Source organism: Mesitornis unicolor, unplaced genomic scaffold (genome assembly GCF_000695765.1).
Source record: "Mesitornis unicolor isolate BGI_N332 unplaced genomic scaffold, ASM69576v1 scaffold54055, whole genome shotgun sequence".
NCBI classification, from domain to species: Eukaryota; Metazoa; Chordata; class Aves; order Mesitornithiformes; family Mesitornithidae; genus Mesitornis; species Mesitornis unicolor.
In genome coordinates, this window is record NW_010185879.1 from 1 (window position 1) to 20,338 (window position 20,338).

The 20,338-nt window shown below is 37.9% G+C and overlaps 1 protein-coding gene across 1 annotated transcript; it reads right to left on the bottom strand.

Annotated features, from left to right (window-relative positions):
- Positions 1-9,034: 9,034 nt before the first annotated feature.
- On the bottom strand, positions 9,035-11,183 carry LOC104533147 ([Arg8]-vasotocin receptor-like). The gene is made up of 2 exons (XM_010184949.1): positions 10,271-11,183; positions 9,035-9,234 (listed from the first exon to the last, which is right to left on the bottom strand). Exons 1-2 carry the CDS (start codon positions 11,181-11,183, stop codon positions 9,035-9,037), a joined length of 1,113 nt encoding a protein of 370 aa, XP_010183251.1.
- Between the last annotated feature and the right edge of the window lie 9,155 nt (positions 11,184-20,338).

Genomic DNA, 20,338 nt, shown 5'->3' on the forward strand with positions numbered 1-20,338 from the left:
GCCTGTCCAGATCTCGCTGGATGGCAGATTTCATTACCTTGAAATCTGATCTCTTCAGCCAGACCCAAAAGGTGGCAAGTTGTTGTTTGTCACCCACTAGATACTCATTGGCTTTGAGAGTGATTCAGTCAACACAACTTGAACTTCAAGCAGAACACTCTCAAACGTCAGGGAAAAAAACAAGGCTTGGGAAGAAAGAAGTGCCAGATTGTTCAAGCAGCAATCAATTTCAAACTGCAGACATTAAAAAAAAAAGTCATATAAACAGCTAAAAATTTGAACTGTACATCTGCCAAGGAACAAATTGCAAACTTTAATAGTTATTACGTAGTCTGTAGCTGTTCTCAGGGGGCTAGAAAAAATTAACATGAATGCTTCTGGAATTGTGTCATACAAATTGGCACGGTTCACTGACCTTCAAACCTATATTTTCATCTCTCTGTTAAAATATGCTGTTCCATAGAGTACATGCTGCAGAAAGCTCGCTCAGTAATTGTCTGTTTCCTACGATCTGTGCCTCCTTAAGTGTATTTGCTTGGTACTGAGGCAGGCTGCAAATGCGCCACCCAGTTAGACAGTAACCGAACAACTGGAAGCACACACGATCATTGGGCAAACTTTGCTTAGCGTGGAAATGGCTCATAAACACAGCTCCACATGTGACACTTTAAGGTGTATATGCACTTTGCTTCAAACCGCAGTTCAGATAATGTTTATTGTTTTTTAACCAAGCCAGTTTTCTGATTTCTCTTGTTCATCACATGTGATATATTAAGCACTGTCTTCTCTGGGCGATCATTCATATTCTGAGTGTGCAGCACATCTTGGGGAGTACAATGAAGTATAAAAGTCTGTGCCACTAATGAACACTCTTCTAATCATTTGCATTACCTTTTACACCAGAGGGGTGAGACATTTTAAAGTAACTTGAATTAATACAATTAACTTATCAATTTTTAGAGTTCTGTGGCATTCTGTGTAAAGAAGCAGATTTTAAAAGAATTTTCAGAAGCATTTCCATTCCTATTTTCCCATTCTCGTTATTATAAGGTAAATCATCATTCAGTAACAATGTGAAATTATACATTGCTAAAATCTACACTTTGGAGGCAAAGGATATTTCTACACTACTATATTGTGACACTTTCTAGCCAGATATCATACTCAATATATTCTCATAATGCCCACTGTTAACAGAAATGTTGACATTTGTGGGAAAAATAAAACTGTTTCTACGATTTCTTTACTTTACAGATGCAGGAGGTCAATGAATAATTTGAGTGCAGTTCAGTTCTGGGATTTTTGTCTAAATCAACTCTATGTTTCTCTCCACGACACAAATGCATGTATAAACTTGTAATTGATTGATTGCTTAACCTGAAGGCAGAGAAAGTATCTCAGCTTTGGTGAGCAGTAAAGAAAAAACAGAGTACTATAACTTATGCAGTTTGTACCAAATCACAAGACTAAATTTTAACATATAAACACATCTATTTCACACATGGATGTTTTTATTAGAAAATGATGGACTTACCTTAGAAATTTATTTATACAATGGTATTTGATAGAATTCTAAGGACAGTCCTTTTGTGCATCCAGATGTTTTACAGATAATGCACGTAAAATACTGTATTTCATCTGACCAAAGTCTCAAGTAAACTCTTTGTCTTATATCAATGAACTAATACTGTCTTGCAGTCTTGACAGCTTAAAATTCAATAGGATTAGCCTAATTTTATATTTATGATATTCCTCTCCTCTGTTTTGATTTATATGAAAGAATCTTCATTAAAGGAAAACCTGAATCTACTGAATTAATACGTAAATCTGGTATACAGTCAGTCTGGTTCCTCCATTTCAGTGACTGAAAATGTATTTTTTATAGTGTCCCCCAGGTAATTAAAAACAAAATTCAACACCTCAAGGCTTAGAGACAGTCCTTACTTAAATTGCAACCAAGATGAGCTTAAGTGTCTCATTCTCTTTTGAGAACAAAACCTCTGTCATAGGGTAACATCCTTCTCTTGCAGAATCATGAAGGACTTTCTAGCAGAAGTATCAGACTAAGGTGACATTGTGGGGAAAAAGGAGACAAAAGATTTATACATCTATATGTTACATGGCAGAAATGTAATCACATGTTGTCTCCTCCTTTTAGCGCCCCAGAGGTGGAGGTGGAGTGCTGGGTCTGCCCTCTGGGCTCCCGAAATAGCCAGTAGCACCCCAGTAGGACTTGTCTGCACAGTTATTTATATGTGCTATGCAATGGTGTCAACTTCCACACACCAGTCACTCACTGGTGCTTATGATGAATGATTCCCAAAAAATGTGTTCATGCCCAGTTGGCTATTCAGTGCACTGTTTCATCACCAAAAAAAGCACAAGAAGGAGCTGAGGATATGCCTGTGCTAGTGCCTCCAACATGGGCATCACCTGAGATATTTCTTGATCACTTTACCTGTTTGAGTGCACATGTCCATGGGCAGGCAGCCTTGTTAATGATACGTGTGGATCCAGTACTGATCAGCTGTTGTCACTGTTTGCAACCTAAATAAACATAATATGCTTTGGCCATCCAGTATGCACCTTTAGTTTACCTCTTAGCACGCTCTGAGGGAACTTTTATATAATATCTTACTCCTATTTGATCTTCTACGTCCTCATCAGGGAGACTTTGGCAGGGAAATTTCCCAAGGACTGTGTATGTGCTGGGCATGGTCCATGCAGGATCTCCAGAAGCAGCAGCAGAGCAGCCCTACAGCAGCTCCATGTCTTTAAGTAGTGTGTTAAGCACATGCATGCTGACATTCAGGCACTTCTCAAGCTCTAAGTGTTTGATTTGCTAACATACCATCCCTTTAATACAGTCTACAAGTAAGTGTCATGTAATCCAGTATTACTCCTCTGTGTGAATGGAAATATAAATCAAACCCAAATGCTACAGTGGAGTTTTAATCTCTTCTTTCACAGGAAATGCTTTAAACTCCAAGATATTCAGATGCCAAGAAGAAAACAAGGATTTCTTTCCTGAGGTTTTGCTAACATATTTTTTGTGAGCAGATAGTTACAGCTGAATACATACCATCTCAGAACATGAGATTGCATCAGTCTAGTCAGCAGAGGATCAAGAATACGAATCACACTGCTAGCAGACTTGAATTTGTATTAAAGGTATCAATAAACAATGTATTCACATCATTGACAGTGCTTGCCAGAAGGCTTGCGTTCTCTGTGATGAAGTACAATTTTTCCTATCAGTAAGTCAAAAGCTGGAGCCACTCAGCATTAAATCATTTGAGGCCAGACATCTATTAACACATTTAGAGACATGGGCAAACATTTCCAATATACTTTGATAGCTAGCAGATAATTTATTTCTAGCACCTCTTCAAAGGTGGTGATACAGATAATAACTGAACTCAAGAATAAGCTATGAAATAGAAGACCAGCATTTTAAAGCAACAATTTTGGTTTAATATATACACAACTAAATGTATAAACATGAAACAAATTTTTAATGTTTTGTTCCAAAATTTGTCTTTGGGAAGCTTCATGGAATTCAATGCACAGAACAATAATCTTGAAACCAAAGAACTTATCTATATACTTTTAGCCAAATAAAATAGCACATCAGAGATAAAAGTTGCATTTGTGATCGAAATCATGCCTTTTATATTATTTCAGCTTCAGAACTGATCTACATACATTACACTGTTCCAGGTTAATGTATTGTTTTAAAATTTACTGTCGGTTATATGCTGTTTTCTTTTAAATAATGATGATGATGACATTAAAGATGATGACGATGCTGATGATGACAACAGTATCACGGTTTTGATATGTTACTGCATCTGTTCTCTTGAAAAATAGTTACGGGATTTAATGTGATGTCTGTCTCTAGTTTTATCAAACTCCTCAGCCATAATTTCCATAGATCTTCAAGGTCAAATGTTTTTGTTTGTCATTTTTTCCAACTTCTTTCCCAAATGGTACTGAAATGTTTCCTTCACAAAGTCCTACTGATTCCTGTGCTGTTAACTCAGAATTCAGGAGATTTGTTGCTAAAATTTGGGTAATACACATTTTTAACAATTTTTGGTACATATACTAAAATGGATGCAAGAAACGTAAATCCACAATTCTGGAGGTCTTTCAGAGTGTCAGTCATGATATAAAAAAGCATTTGATTAATACAATAGCACTTGAATATACATGCACTGCATCTCTAGGACAACATTTGGATGGAAATTCAGTAAGCCTTTGGTTAGAGTTTCAGTAGCTCCAAAGTTCATTATAGAGCTGGAAGATAGAATAGGTTAGTTAAATTAGTTGTCATGACCTACTGGTGGAAAGCTTTGGTCTGCTGTGTTGGCAAGAAAAGGAAGCAAGAGGAAGTGAGTATGGCTTACTTAGTTTCACTTAAAGCCTATTCTTTCTTTCATTCCTGAAAAAGTGAAGTGCAAAATAATGGAAATTTTACAGAGGTCTTGTAAAAATGCCCAGAATTTTGCTTCTTAGTAAGATGATCCTCAGAAAGCCCTCAAGTGGCAACAGCAGGAACATCATATAAGCTCAAGAAAAAAGATATAGTTTCTATCCTTTTGTTTCAGAAAGGCAAAGTGAAGACAATCTGGGATGCCTCTGCAAGGGATTAGGGTGGGTAGCATTTGGGAACGGTATTGCAGATCATGAGGCTCAACCTCGGACCATGAGAGCATAGAGGGGCCTGGGGTTGGCACAGGTAGACCTGAAGAGATGGGTTTTGGGATGGCAGTTGGAGTTCTGATGTGGTAGTAAAACTTACAGTACGTTTTATTTCTGATTTTCAAACAGTGTGATTTCCTTTAAATTCAAATCTATATGGATCAGCTAATACAGTAGTAAATAAATTATTTGTGATTGTCTTACTGTAGTACAGTTCCCATTTGAACTGTTTTCTTTTCCAATCGTGTTTTGCTGTGTGTATGAGATATCATCACCCAATCATGGGTGTTTCCTGTAGATATGCAGGGCATTCAGCGCCAAATCCCTACATTATGAAGACAGAAAATAGCTTGCTTGCCTTTTTTTTGCCTATTTTATTCTTTTTTTTCCTCTCTGAGGAATCAAACCCAAACTGGATTTGATGGAAAGAACTGAGCAGCTGGAACATTTTGCTTTGCCTTTGTCTCCTCGTGATACTCTTCAGCCAAGAACAGCTAACACTCGCAGGCTCTTGAGGATACTTTTATCCTGGCCATGTATTTGGGAACTAGACAATACAGCCATGTCTGCATGCCGTGTCTGCCTCACATAATAAGCTTTGCCAGTTCCAACTTGGGTCTTCACATCATGCTGCCAGTATTTCTCCAACAGCACAGAGCCAGGAGCAGTTCATTTCACCCAAAAACCAGTTACCATTGTCTGGTAACTAAGTGATCAGAGTGAAATTGGCAGGACATTAGTTTGGCACCATCTTTAAAAATTGTCAGCGTAATTTCATTGAAAGATTAAAGAGAAGTATTATCACCCAACATCTCTGGCTTTAGGTACTTTGTACTTCACATTTACAAGTACCTGAAGTGAGACTGGCTATGAAAATACAGCAGCAGGTCTGTAGAATAACAGAATTATCAAAATATACTGTAAAGAACACATGCAAAACACATGTTGGGCTTTTCCTTACATTGTACTAGATTGTCTTTTTTTTGTCCTGCAATAAATCTTTACAGAATTGATAAATTACATTGTCTTTAATTCTTCTTATCTGTGTTGCAAAATATAAATCAATAGTTTTTAAGACAGACACTAATTCCTTTAGCTGAACTGCGCCTTTCCCAAGTAGTAACAAAACACTGGAAAGAAAAAAAAAAACCAACGCAGATAACCAGAAACTTTACTGGAGTGCCAGTATCAACAACATAGCCATTTGCTTCACAAGTGTGAACTTGTATGCAATATATTTTTCTGCTGAGAAGTTATTTGTGTGAGAAAACTGAATCTAGGCATTGATGAGGAAGGCTTTCATCTGATAATTGGATTTTTTCATTTCCATGAGCTTCCACAGTGCCTCCAGGGACTTGTACATTTGAGTTTCTGGTTCTTCCATATGTATTAAACGCCCTGGCCAGAATACAGTGACGTCTCACAGTCATCCCTCTTAATGAGACACTGTAATGCGTATTGGAAATCTTAGTGACAGAGAATTGGAATAGATATATTCCAGCTAAAAAATCAAAATGTAGAGGAAAACAAGGGCACAAGATGTTCAAACTACAACTCTCAAGAAAACTGATAGCCAAATTTACAAAGAGAAAAATGTCATTATTTTTAAATGTCTTTAAGAAATAAGAAAAGCCCTGTAAATTACACTTTATTAGAAAAAGAAGTTATCAAAATCAGTTTTTCATCATTTGAAAATGCGTTTTGACAGAAAATTGTAGACCAGAACCAAACTCCCCATTGAAAGTGTTTCTCAAGAAGTCAGTGCTACCCATGGGGCAGGCAGGGCAGGCCATGTGGGATAATGGGATACATCTGGAAAATACAGCCTAGGAAAAAAAGCAGGAATAGCTGTCATTCAAACACCTCCTGATACACTGAAACTAAAAGTGTCCGTAACCTGTAGCTTGACATCGTAGTACAGTAACCTTTATTTTTTTTCTTAACAGCAGGACTGATCTCAGGGGAAAGAAACTGAAAGAAAAAAAATGGAAAGAAAGCATTGGAGAGATGAAAATATCATTGTTTTGAGCATTACAGACAATGAGCATTCATTATTGAACTTAAGAAATTCTAGCATTTCATTCACTCCATGATCAAAATATCTGAACTATGGACAGCCAGTGTTGCTCTCAGACTTTTATAGAACACATTGAGCTACTGTTATTTGAGAAATCAAGCTCTCTCAAATTATTCATAGAGCCAGTAACAAATATATGAGCAATGCAGAAATGTAAGTAGTAGAAGTTTTGCTTTTCAAATATCAGAGATCAGACTTGGTGGTGTAAAAAGGCATGGCTCCACTGCGGTCTCTGAGCAGTCCTGTGACTTATATCAGTTCTGGATCTGGATGAGTATTTGCATGAAATCTGAATGTCCGTTTTCTGTGCAAATGTATACCTTTTGAGGCTGTCAGTGTGTTTTGCTGCAAATCCAGAAATACAATGACAGAGGTAATTCCTTGAAGCATTTCTACTTACAGTTCCCTTCAACACTGCATATTTTACTATGTAACTAGCTGCAATCAAAGGAAGTATAAAAACAACAAAAATACCAAAACACAATTAACCATTGCATTAAGTCATAAAGGAGAACCTAACTGAGAGCTAATTTTAATGAAAATCTTAGAAAGTTGGTGGCTGAATACAATAAATATCCTTCAACAGTATGGTTTGTAACTTGGATGTTCAAACCCCAGATAAGGACATTGCAATTTGAGTTACAGAATTGCTCTACCTGGGGATGTGTTGTGATATAGAATTAACAACTACCATTTAAAGAGAGGGGAAAATAACAGCAAGAAAAAAGAATAAAATACAATTATAATAAGAGACTTCATGCAGACTCTTCCCATTCTTGTCTTCTCCTGGCAGGTACTATCTTCATCTACTTTCTTCCTCTTCCTACTGGCTGACGACTTGTTCTTCTTGCCAGCTGGATTGGAACGCTAGCTTTTCCCATCATAAAGAAGAACAATATTTTGTCCTTACTCCTATCTGGTCTAACTATACAGGAAGTAGAAATTATAGACTATGCAGTCATATCAGCACACCTGAAGTGTAACTGTTCATTGTACAGCAGCACTTCTCACAATTCAATCAGCATTTATTTTAAATCAATATTTCTTTGAGTACATCTTAAAGACTATTAAAACCTCAACTTTTATAGCTTTTCCATTGAAATTTGAGGTTGTTAGCACTCATAAAAATAAAATGTGAATAGCACTGATGAGACGTGCTGTAATGTAGGCAGATGATACGCAAGTATCACCAATAATCTCTGTGAATGCAGCTCTATTTTAACCTGAAAGAGCCCTGCTGATATTCCTGCCATACTCCTCCGATTAGATTGCAGACACTGAAAGGGGAATAAATAGCTACCTGTGCAAAACACCCACAAATCAGCAAACAAGTGGCATGTTGAGATAAAGATATGCAGATTTATTTTTACCATGAAGAAGAAATAATTGAATTTGAACCTGAAGGGGTTCTAAGCATGCTGTCAGTAAATTGCAAGCCAGAACAAACAGGTCTGAATACCAAATGAAAGTGCACATTCCTATCACCCATTTTTATTTAAAATACGGATACATGTGTCTGTATGTCTGGGGATTTTAAGTTAAATCCTTGCACATCAGGGAATCCATGGAAGATTAAATCACATGGTTTGAAGCCGCAAACCTGGACTGCTTACCTCCTGCAATCCACAAGGGCATTTGAAACTGAAGTAGGTGTTCAGTGTCACAAGCACATTGAATTTTTTTTTAAAGTATATTAAGCTGTTAGGCATTTTATAAGTGCATGTAAGGAGTTAATTTAAAACTGATATTAACAATAGTTGGCAAAGGACTTTTCCGATTTTCTGCCACCTTCTTGAGTTTTGTCAGACTGTCATCCAATCACACCAGAATGATGAACAATTAACGGTATAATTTGAACCCATATTCAAATGTAATTATGTCAAATTGTGTGTTAAATTCCTTTCCAACTATGTTTCAATTTGTTGGATCAGTTAGTCGTAAAATTTTACTACTTAGAAATCCAGAGTCACAGAAGAAAAAGTACTTTAGGGCACAAAGTACCTAAGATAATTTTATGTATCTTTGCCAGTTTTTACAAGAATTCATTCTGATAACACAGAGGTGATGGAAGTACCGAGCCAGGCTTGCACAACACAGAAACTTCCCTTGTATGCTACAGAACTGCAGAAAAATATATTTATACAACAAAAGACAATTTTCCAGCTTCCTTATCAAGAAAACAAGGGACAGTGGTAAAATATTGATATGTCTTGTGAACATAGCAAATGTAACAAAACAAAAAGCATCCAACATTTATGCAGAAGTACTGTTCTCCTCAGGGTCTCTGTCTATGAGATGAATGCTCCCTGTGATCACTGATTCCTCTTGAGCTGAGGTGTTCTCTAGCTGCTTATTTGTGCAATATGGAATGTGGCCACAAAAATACATGTAGATCCACGGGTTGGTGCAACTATTTAAATTGCCAAGGAGCATGATAATGGTGAATGCTGAACCTAGAATGAAATAGTTAAAGAAATAGCATTAAATAAAGCACTTATACAAATAAGAAACCTTTTAACAGTCTGTTGCTTTCTGGTGTACCTGTTCATATATAACAGGTAATATCTAATAACAGGAAATTCCCATTTATTCAATGCAATTTGTAATTTTTGAAGGTATGAAGCGCACTGTATTGTATGCATTTCAGAGTTAAATAGTTTCACATAGCTCTTTCTTGATGTAGCTGTATTAAATTTAAAAGCAATTACTAACCTGCTATACAGATACACATTAACAGAGACGTAGCTATTGATACAAATGTATGCAGAATACGACTCAGATTCACACTGGCAGGAAGAACACTTTTTTTCACCAGACAAAGCTATTTTCTCTTTTTTTCTTCCTTTGGTTTATATCTTTAAGTTCAGAATAGGTGAACTTCAATAAAGTCACATCCAGAGTCTGCCTTTCACAAAGACGCAATAGTTTAATTTTGACAAGATTAATCTTGTTTACAGCATGGTCTTCTTTGATAACTCTTTCAGGCTTGATTTTGCTTTATAAACAGTCGTTTCACAACTTTTAATGCTACTATAAAGATTTCATCAATATAATTTCAATATTTAATTAAAAATCACATGTATTAAAACATCACTGTTCTATCCAGCAAATATGAAATCTTTATTTTATTACTTTTAACAGTTAACTACTCCTTTTCACCTCACAAACCCAAAATACTGCTGCTATAATACCTAAAAGTCTGAATACTTGCTGGAGCAGATGATACTTTTCCCTGTGCTGTTTATTAATCTTTAAATCATTACTCATTCAAAACATACACATACACACACAAAATACACACTCAGACAATGGTGCTATCACAGAACACATTAAGTTCTCTGCACCTGATTAAATACAGCAGATAATCCATCCAGGATTTTGTTTCTAATCACATGTAACTTTTACACAAAAGCAAAGTGCAAATGTAAAGCAATACAGCAATGTGCTAGCCTGCTACCAAGTTATGAATGAGGATGGAGAGCATCTTACCTTCAGTCACGACACTGGGGAACCACACAGACCACAGCTGTGCAATGAAGAAAGGTGACCAACAGAGAACATATGCAACAACTGTCACCACTGTCATTTTTACAGTCTTGATCATAGCCTTTGAAATACAGTTCACACTGCTTGCTCGGGATGGCAGGACTTGCTTCTGATTTGTTACTTCATAGTCATTCTGTTTTTTCACATACATATTTCTTTTGATTATCTTGCAAATCTTAACCTGGCATGTGATTAGGATGGCTGAGGGAATGAAGAATATCACTACAAAAATCCAAGTCACATATGCCCTTGGGCCCCATGGCTGAATAAATTCACCCCAGCATTCAAAGATACCTGGAGATATTTCAGTCTTAGAAAATATAAATACCTGTGGTAGGCTAAGAATCAGTGATACAGACCAGCTGGTGCAGATGGGGATGTTCCAGAGAGCTCTCTTCTTTTGGAAAGTGACCATAGGGTAGCAAACTGCTTGATATCTGTCCACAGTCATAACCACTATCATATAAGTAGAGGCAAACATGCCCAGCAACTGTAGATACTTGATAATTCTGCACAAGAAATCTGGCCCTATGAAAACATCTGTAATATCCCATATGAGTTGAGGCAGCACTTGAAAAAAGGCTACCACTAAGTCAGCGATGCTGAGGTGAAGCATGAACACATACATCCTAGAGAGCTTCTTTCTTCTTCGCCACAGCACCAGTATAAGAATAAAATTGCCCACAGATGCTGTCAGAAATATGACCCCCAGAACAGCAATCTCTACTTGAGCTAATTGCTCATCTCTTTCTGGTCTTCCAACAGGATCTGACCGATTTGTCAAACTCAGGAATTTGTGAGAAGGACTCTCAGTCTGATGTGTGTTATCCTGCATAGGAAATGAAAAATTCTTCATAGTGCAGAGAAGCTACTTACAGTAGCTGCTACTTGCAACTCAGGTTGACAGTTGTGAAGTAGCGGCTGGCAAACAAACCAGCCTGGGTTCAGGTTTCGGTGGAGCTTCAAGCAAATCTCCTCCTGCTTGTGCAAACTAAAGCAGTGGGACCTGGATCTTGATAAAATTCTGTCTCTTGCTGGCATGTAAAAAGGCTTTATATAGGCTCCCAGCAGAGCCTTATGTAACTGCAGAGCCCTCGGGTAGGCTGCAGGGACCGCAGCCAATAGCAGACTGAGCCACATAATTGGGGGAAATATATAAATAAAAGGCAAACTTCAGAGGCTCAACATAATTCAATTACTCACTTCAGTCAAAGCCCAAACTTGTAAATAGCTGCGAACAAAATCATACTTAAATGATCGTACTCAGGAGACTTCTTGTGAATATTTTTTTACACAAATCAAGAGTGCAGGCTTCAGCTGAAGTGGGAGGAATGTTTATGTGTAGACGGAAAATTGGGTCCCTGAGCCCAGGCGCATCGTAACTGCAATTCTCTAGGCTCTTGGGGCACAACCACATCCTAAATGCAGCAAAGAAGTGCATTTTTTCCATAGCTTTTTTGTTTCCTTCTTTTTCGTGGAGTCACCTGATTTTGAAAAAAAAAAGAAAAATAATTTAACTACCCTCAAAATAATGTTTTTATTTCAAGACAGGGTCAAGACTTAAGGTATTTTCTCAGCAAAATGCAAAATAACACATGTGAAATAAATTACTTTTAATGGGACTGTGAGTCTACTGAGAATTTAATAGAAAAATAAGAGAAAATTCAGTAGGAAATCCAACTAAGGAAAAGGTCTCTACAATGAATCAATTTCCAAGGGTCTCTATTCTACTATAGCACTAAAGGCTGAGAGGTCACTTTTCAGTACCTTATTCTTTTAATTTTGTGGAGTAAGCTTTACCATGACCAGAAGAATTTCATTGTTCTTCAACCTTCCAGTATGATTTCTGCATATTGTTAGCGGCAGGTAAGAAGAGCAATTTTTATTTAATTTTACTTCTTCTCCTTCAGTCTGCCCTCCTTATCACAAAAGATTGACTTAATAAAATGAATTAATTTAATATGAAAGATAACACATATTTGCATGCAATCGTGTCTGAAGCTAGAGCATTCCTATCCTTTTGGTTACAGTCAGGAGACTGTTAATTTGAAGTCTTTCTGAAGAGGAAACCAATAAGGTTAAAGGCATGTCTGTGCTGCATGTATAATACATAGTACTGGACCTACATTGATTAATGGCTGTGATCACGACTATGTTACAAACCCAGCTGAGGAATCTCACACACAGGCTACCATCTCTTTGGCACTAAATGTTTTCATGTATCAGCAGACAGTGGAAGGGCAAAATTCTGATGTTAATATCTCAAGCAAGAGTAAGACTGTGAGAGGAGACAACAGACAAGCTGAACAACCTCAGGAAACTTTGCCACCGGCAGCAGCTATAAGTATCCATAATCCAGATTTGGCTGAACACTGCTGCAGCTGCCTGAGTCTACAACAGCTTTTCTCTATGACCATGTTGCAAAAAGTATGAATCATAACAACTTAATCTAATATATCTGTTTTGGTTTTTTTTCTTAAATGTAAGCCTATTTGTAGGAAACTTCGATTCCTGAGGTTGTTTCCTTTTAGTTTCCCCTCCAGTTTGGAATTTATCCCAATTAGTAGGAAACAGCATGGCAAGACCATAAGGGAGCAAATGATTTTGCCTTTACCCTCGCCCTCCCATCACTCAGCAATTTGCAGAAGAATAACTGAATTGGCCACAGACCAAGAATCCCTGGCAATTCTGCTGATGGCAAACACTGTGTTGCAGAGCAGACTGGCTGATCTCCAGTTCTGCCTTCAGATGGAGACAAAATTTCAGCTGTGTGCTACAAAATCATTTATTTTGAACATCCTCACTCCAAGAGTTAACAAAAAGCCATTCTTCTAGAAGGATACGGGGTAGCCATCTATATCTAGGCAGAGCTAGGACTAAGTGGACTGAAACGGGAACACGCTGAACAGAAAACTAAGCCCAGGGTCAAGTATGGAAGATAAATCCACATTTCATGACCAAGGAGTTATATGTAAAAAGACCAGAAAATGCAACACAAGTCACTTCTGGGATACTATTGGAAGACTAACCAGAATATAGTCACAGAAGCATATATTTGTATGATTTTCACAGTGCATAATGTATGGGTAGACACATATTTCAGGCAAATGTCTTATCACCTACACCTAGAACAATTCAACAAGATCCCTAGGAACAGGCAACTTTTCCTAGGCATACACACATACACAGCACACACCATCTGGGCAGCAGACACCCTAAAATAGCTGTCAGACCCAACACGTGGACATAGGTGAAAGGGCAAGCTCACTGGGCAACAAGTAGCCGTTGCCATGTTTATAAAAAGGGAGGTGGCCCTCCCTGTACAAGTTGTCCTAGTGATGTAAGACTCTAGTCCATCTTGCATACAATCAGTTCAAGATATGTTAATGGCTTTGTAGCTTTGTAGTTGAGCCTTTTCCACCTTCTTCACCCACGCTAGCAGACATTCAGGACAATGTTAGATTGAAATTAAATCCACTCTGGGAATATAACTCACTGAGAAAAGAAAAACAGGATAACAGATGAACATTTTTAAGAAGTCTTAGCTGTTCTTTTACTCCAATAGTCTCCTTCTCCTGTTTCCCAGCTTTCCTTCATTCCAAACCATATCTGTCCAAGTTAAATTCTTTTCCTAATTTGTTTACTTTCAGTAGTGTGGGAAGGCACATTTTAATTAACTTCTGCTGAATTTCTCAGTGTGAGCTCTCATCTAGCATTTGTTGGTTAGCTAGTAGGGAGGGATTCAGCTCATGGATTAAGACTTTAATTTAGGTGTCTGCTTAGAATTACAGAATGACACAACTGTTCAAAGCAGGGACAACAGTGAATTCAGGACAGTTTACTTAGAGTTTGTCCAGTCAGGTCTTGAAAGCCTCTAAAAGCAAAGACCCCACAACCCTCCCGGGTAACCAGTTGCAAACGCTGAATTATTTCTCTTGTGGAAAAGCTTCCTTATGTGCCACCAAACCCTCCCTTGATCCTGACTACAGTCTCTCGTTCTGCCACAATCTCAGTAAAAGCCTGACTCAGATCTCTTGCCAGCCACCCTGTAGGTACTGGGGGGCACTGTTAGGCCCCCTGAAGCCATCTCTCCTCTAGGCTGAAGAAGCTGCACTGGGACCCTTGCATAAGACATTATATTTGGGGAGCTAGTGATCTTGAACAGGACATGTCTGCTCTATTGGGCCTTATATTTAAAGCTTGTGCTGTGCACTGGTGAATGGTATGACAGATATGACTTCCCAGCCTGTTAGGAGAAGATACATGACTGTAAAAGGATCCTCAATATGTGAGGGAGGTGGAACCTTTTCACAGGCAGCATCTGTGCAGCTTGCCAGAGAAAGATCCGTCTAGTGTCTGTCTGATGCTGCACAAAAGTAGGGTTCCCAAAATCAGAAGGGATCTAAGATTTCCTCACTATCTATGCTCCTGGGCCTATCCTATGTTACAAAACCAGCTATTTTACCACATCTTTTAATGTTGCACCCCACTGGTGCAGAGCACAAGCCCAGCTCACTCAGCCTCCCCCAAGAGGTTACGTCTCCCAGCCCTTCGATCATCTTCATGGCCCAATGCTGAGTTCACTCAAGCTCATCACACCTTTCATGTGCAGGGGCTCCACGAAGGAAGTGTAACAGATGTGGTACAATGAGTGCTGAGTAGAGAGGAACAACAACTTCCCTCTTCCTAGGGATTAGGTGTGACCTGTGTTCCAAATTCCATCATATCCAAAGGAAATCAAGGCTTCTGTTCAGAGTCAAAATGTAGGTACAGGGTACTGTTAGAGTGGTCCTAGAGTATACTCAGACGGCCCAAGACTCATTTAGGATAGGTTTTATCCTATCATTGTGTTAGGATTGTGGAAGAATTTAACTTTCTAAAATCTTTCCATGCAGTTTCTTCAGTGTATTGTTTTTTAAATATATCTTGGAAGATGAGATATTGCCTAGTTTGCTGTCATTGTTATGATTTGCAAAATTCCAATATTATCCAAATAATAACTCCTTCATCCTTCCTCTGGCATTTGATACTTTGTGGTACTGTCAAGTAATCCATCTGAATTTACTGAGGCTACACAAGTTGTAAATTGGGTAAGCCTTTTTTCTGTACCTGTAGCTGGGTAATTATTTCAAGTCACTTTGTTGTTCAAGGAGATGTTTACGAAGCTAGGATTTAGGCAAATCTCAGCCACAGTTTCTCTGACTATACTAGCCTGAGTACCTTAATCATAGAATTGCAGATTCGTAGAAATATTGGTTGGAAGGGACATCTTGAGGTCTTCCTCTAGAGCGTAAATGCCTATTGAAGTGGGACTATCACCATCAGTAGATCAAGTGAGGCACAGCTTTGTCCAGCCCAGTCTTGACATTCTTCAGGTATGGAAATTCAGCCTCTCTGAGCAGCTCGTTCCCGTGCTTTTGGTGAAGAACTACTTCCTAATGCTCCTTCAGAACCTCCCACAGCGGCCATTGTTCCCTGTTAGGTCACCTGCCACCACTGAGAAGAATGTGGTTCCATTAACTTCAAAGCTGCCCTTAAAGTACTTATTGGCTGATATGAGATTACTCCTTAACCAAATCTCTGCCAGACTAAACAGCCTTTGTCTTCCAAAACCTGCATAAATTACAGAATCACAGAACGTTAGGGATTGGAAGGGACCTCAAAAGATCATCTAGTCCAATCCCCAAATTACAGTTCATTGCAGATGATTTTTGCCTAGCCAGGGAAGGAATATATGCTGAAGCAGAAATACATGCATTTTAGTGTTAAACCTCTCCACCAACTTCTAAAATCCAGGAACTGTTTAATCTCATGACAGACATTATTTATTAAATAAAACTTGTGATGATAATAGGTTTGTGGTTTTTTTACTTTGGAATGCATAAACAAGTTCTAAAAAGTTCCTATTTAAGAAAAGATCAAGTGGAAAATACTGCTGTCTGCTTTTGATTTAGGAAACCCAGGCCTGCTTCTTTTCTCTCTGAGATTCTGTAGATCTGAAGAGTTAGTAGATTATTGCTACTGCACTTGTCAAGACATGAAAACCAATTAACTAAGAAAAGCAAATTTTCATAGGCTTGACTATGTCTCTAGAGTATTTTAGAGAAATCAAAAATTATTTATTTAGTGCTGATGTAATTCTATTTATTTTCAAACATTAAAATGTAAAAATCAGCTATCATAGACCTTATAGGGTGGAAAGGATTAGAGCGTGCAGTAAAAGATTCAGTTATCAAGAAGATGGCAGAGACATTTACTTCTTAATAGATTTTTATATAAAAGACTCACTTAGTAACATATTCTAGGGTAGATAAAAAGAGTTAACATACTATTGCATTGAAATTACCCTAGAAAATGCATTCAAGGAGATGCATTACGTAATGTAAATACATACCAGTAGGATGAAATGTAAGAAGAACTCCTTTTGGAAGTAGTATAATGGCCAGCAAATCGATTCTTACATATAGGAGACTACTGAAAGTTACACGAGTACCATTGAATGATTTAGCCTGTAGCATGGATGCATTTATAGCAAGGTAGATACATATTTTTCAGTCTCAAAATATTGCTTACTCCCAGAACGCAGTGGATAAACTACTTCATTGTAAGTCGTCTATACTAGACTAAAATGATGTACAACTTTTTGCTTCTATATTGGCACAACCCCCTACAGTTCTGCTTTCTTAAAAAAAATAAAATTGCACCACTAATTCAGCAGTTCTATAAACATACAAAGTTCTTTGGACTATGCTTAATGATTCACTCCAAACTTTCATAGTTAAAAAGTTACTACAGAGTTTCTAAAGAACTAATGCAGCCTCAAATGCAATAACTAAAGCCAATGTGCCAACAAAAGATAGAGGAAAAATGTGTTGCAGACAGAATTGCAAACAGCGTATATACAATCATGCCATGTAGGCAGCTACTAATGCTGTTGTCGCAACACAGCATGATGAATAGTGTCAATAACTCCATTCCTCAGAAAGAGTTAAACTTTGATTTGGACAAAAAACCTTTTGGACAGGAAGGAAAACTTTTAGGGAAGCCAAAAGACTATTAGAAAATGTCAGGACAAGGTAAAATCTCATCAATTTCCAGTCTAGACACACTACAAACTACCCTTAACTTTTCAAATTAATGTTATAATTAACACAGGATGACATTCGGTCCTGCTAACCCTGTTTATGTAGTAAAAGGGGAATTTAAATCCCTCAAAGCAGATCTAGCTCTTAGTTGTGCACATGCCTATGTTTTGTATGTGTGTGAGTGTGTATGTGTGTGCAAAAGCTGCTTCCCTACACACATACGCGCTACATAACAACAGCTCCAGCTTTATCTCCTAAAAATGTAGGACTGCAACACATCAAAGTACAATAATTACTGTTAGGCAATACTTTGGAACAAGACTTTCCTAAATTAAGTGCACCCTTCAGTAGGAATTAGCCACAGGCATTAAAGCCAGAGGAAAAAACAACGGATATGGGCCCCCTGTGACTCATAACTAGACATGGCCCAGGTATTCATCATAAAACAGTACCATTAACTACGCACATTACTACGTGCCTCTTTTTAATCCCTAAGGAGATTATGTCTGAAATAATAACTTTTTAACCTGTTTCAGTAAAAGCTTTATTATTCACCAGTGCTGACCTCATTCTTTGGTCATGTTTCTGATCTCAGAGATGTGATTGACAGCAGAGACTGAGTCCCACTCGACCCAAAGCCTGGAATTGGTTTGCTTAATGCATGTACTTGAATTATGGTGGTAGAATTATCTTCCACAGCTTGTAAATCATTCTCTCAATAACACCTTTTCCCCATTGCTTTTGCAAAATTTTGTGCAACTTTAATAAATAGTGTTTACCTGTACAATACTGAGCTTTTAAGAGCACTTTCATAGCTTTCATCAGGCTGCTTTAAGTTAAGATAGAAATAAATCATTATAAACCAGGTACGTAGGCTTCTGCCAAAAACCATCTTTTTCATTTGCAGCACTCCAGACAGTCTAGATTCTCCATTAGGACACTAAATGGCCTGCCAGCTCACCTGCCACTGAAGCTGTGGAAAACTACTGACATAAGAAGCCTCACCAAGGCTGGTAGAGCAAAGAAAAAAGGAGAAACAATGTGTAACTTCAGGAGAAGGAACTATGGTGGACTGGTTTTGAAGAAGAATGACAAAGTATTTTTTCTACAGACAAGAAGTTATTAACAGAATTTTTTAATAAAGAGAAAAATGCTAAGATGGAGCCTAGTATAATACCTCAAGGTCTGCTGCAAACGTCAGACATATTTCAATGTTTTAATTAAAAGACAAAGTAAATAGCAATAACTCAGTTTCTCTGACGATAGTAAGAAAGCAATTGCAAGCAACGTGGACAGTGAATTAGTTCCAGTGGACCCAAAGAGACTGCGTGTTTTGACCTCCTTCCATTCATGCCAAGAACTTTGTCTGGCACTTGCACAATCACACGCTCAACCAGATGTTGCAGTAACGAAATTCACATCTATCAGCTCTTGAGTGCTGTACGACAACAGAATGGCTATTATAGTAATCACCGGGGGCTGAACGGGAATTGTAATGGGACCTCTAACATGAGTCTGAATTTCAAATTCTAAGTAATCAACTGCATTATTCATAATTACTACATAATTATTTGATTAGCACTCACTTGTTTTTAGTAGTTAGATTTCTAGAATGCACAAAAGCACTTATCAAGGCCAGAGATCATTGAATATGAGCAGTGGAGGCCCAGGAAATCAAGGCTTGCTGGACTTCAGGTACCAATTCCCCAAGCAGAATCCAGAATCCTGATTTAGAAGGGATGCAAGCACCTTTACATTGTGTGGGAAGCAGGAAACTGCCTGGAACTATCAAGGCAAGCAAATGAACAGGGATCATCCCAGATTTGAATCCTAATCTGGAGTTTTAACTCCAAACTAGAATGGGTAAGGTATCCTTACCCAATCAAAATGCAGAGCAATAAAGTGCCTTACAACAATTTCTTCAAGGAACAGACCAGGGCTTGTCCAGTTCTTTCAAATGGGGTGAGAAAAACTACATCCCCAGGCAAGAAGAGGAATGGAGAGGTCATCGACAATATCTAGCGTACCACTATTCTGAACAGAATATTTGCCCAGATCATGAAAGAAAACAGGTTCAGTGCTATTTCATCCTGAGAAGGTTTAAATACGCATTTCTGATTCCCTAAGAGAATTTCCTGTTCACCAATTTATTGGCAAGGCAGAATGGAAAATGCTTTCTCCTCTTGTTGAAGCAAAGTGACTATGCAGAAAAGCATGGAAGATTCGTGGAATCAAGAAGCATCCCTGAAAAAAGGGACATAATGTTGTGTCCTGGTGGACTGGTTACATAATATTCAATACAACACTTCATAATATTCTATGAAAATGAGCTGCCTCCTTAGCAAATGTACTACTGCTGTATTGTTTTCTAAGATTCAATGACAATAAGGAGAAAAGCAGTCTGATTACTTTAGGTAACTGAGGTAAGACAAAGATACTAAGCAGTTGCAATATAAGTTCTATATCCCCTGCCTTTTGAATTTACAGAAGGTAATTTCACAATCATGCGACTACCCAGTAGGGACAGTTTTCTCTGAAAGTTTCTCTTCTGAGTTGTTTAAGGCTTTTTAAGGCTTCAAGAATTTTTAGTTCTTTTTTGACAAGAGCACAGTATTGAAAGGGAAGTAATGGAGATACTAAAGCAGTAAGAAAATAATGTAGAAATGTACCATTTGATTATCTGCAGTATTTGTGCCAAAAACCACAGCCAAATGAAAGGCTACAGAAAGTACCCATGCTTAGATAAGCACGGTATTTTGTGTCTGTGTCCAATGGTCTTCATTCTTATTATATGGAGAACTTTCAGTGAATGTTCATTCAAGTTGCGAATTAGTCTTTCAGTGTTCTATCTCTTAACACAAGGAAATGTTTTCCCATTTTGGTCTGCCATCTAGTGTTGAGGGAATTGAGTGTACTATCAGCAAGT

Coding starts and splice junctions, on each gene's coding strand:
- LOC104533147 (XM_010184949.1), bottom strand. CDS start 11,183: ATGAAGAATTTTTCATTTCCTATGCAGGATAACACACATCAGACTGAG. Junction 9,235..10,270: donor CCCCAGTGTCGTGACTGAAG/GTAAGATGCTCT, acceptor ATTTCATTCTAG/GTTCAGCATTCACCATTATC.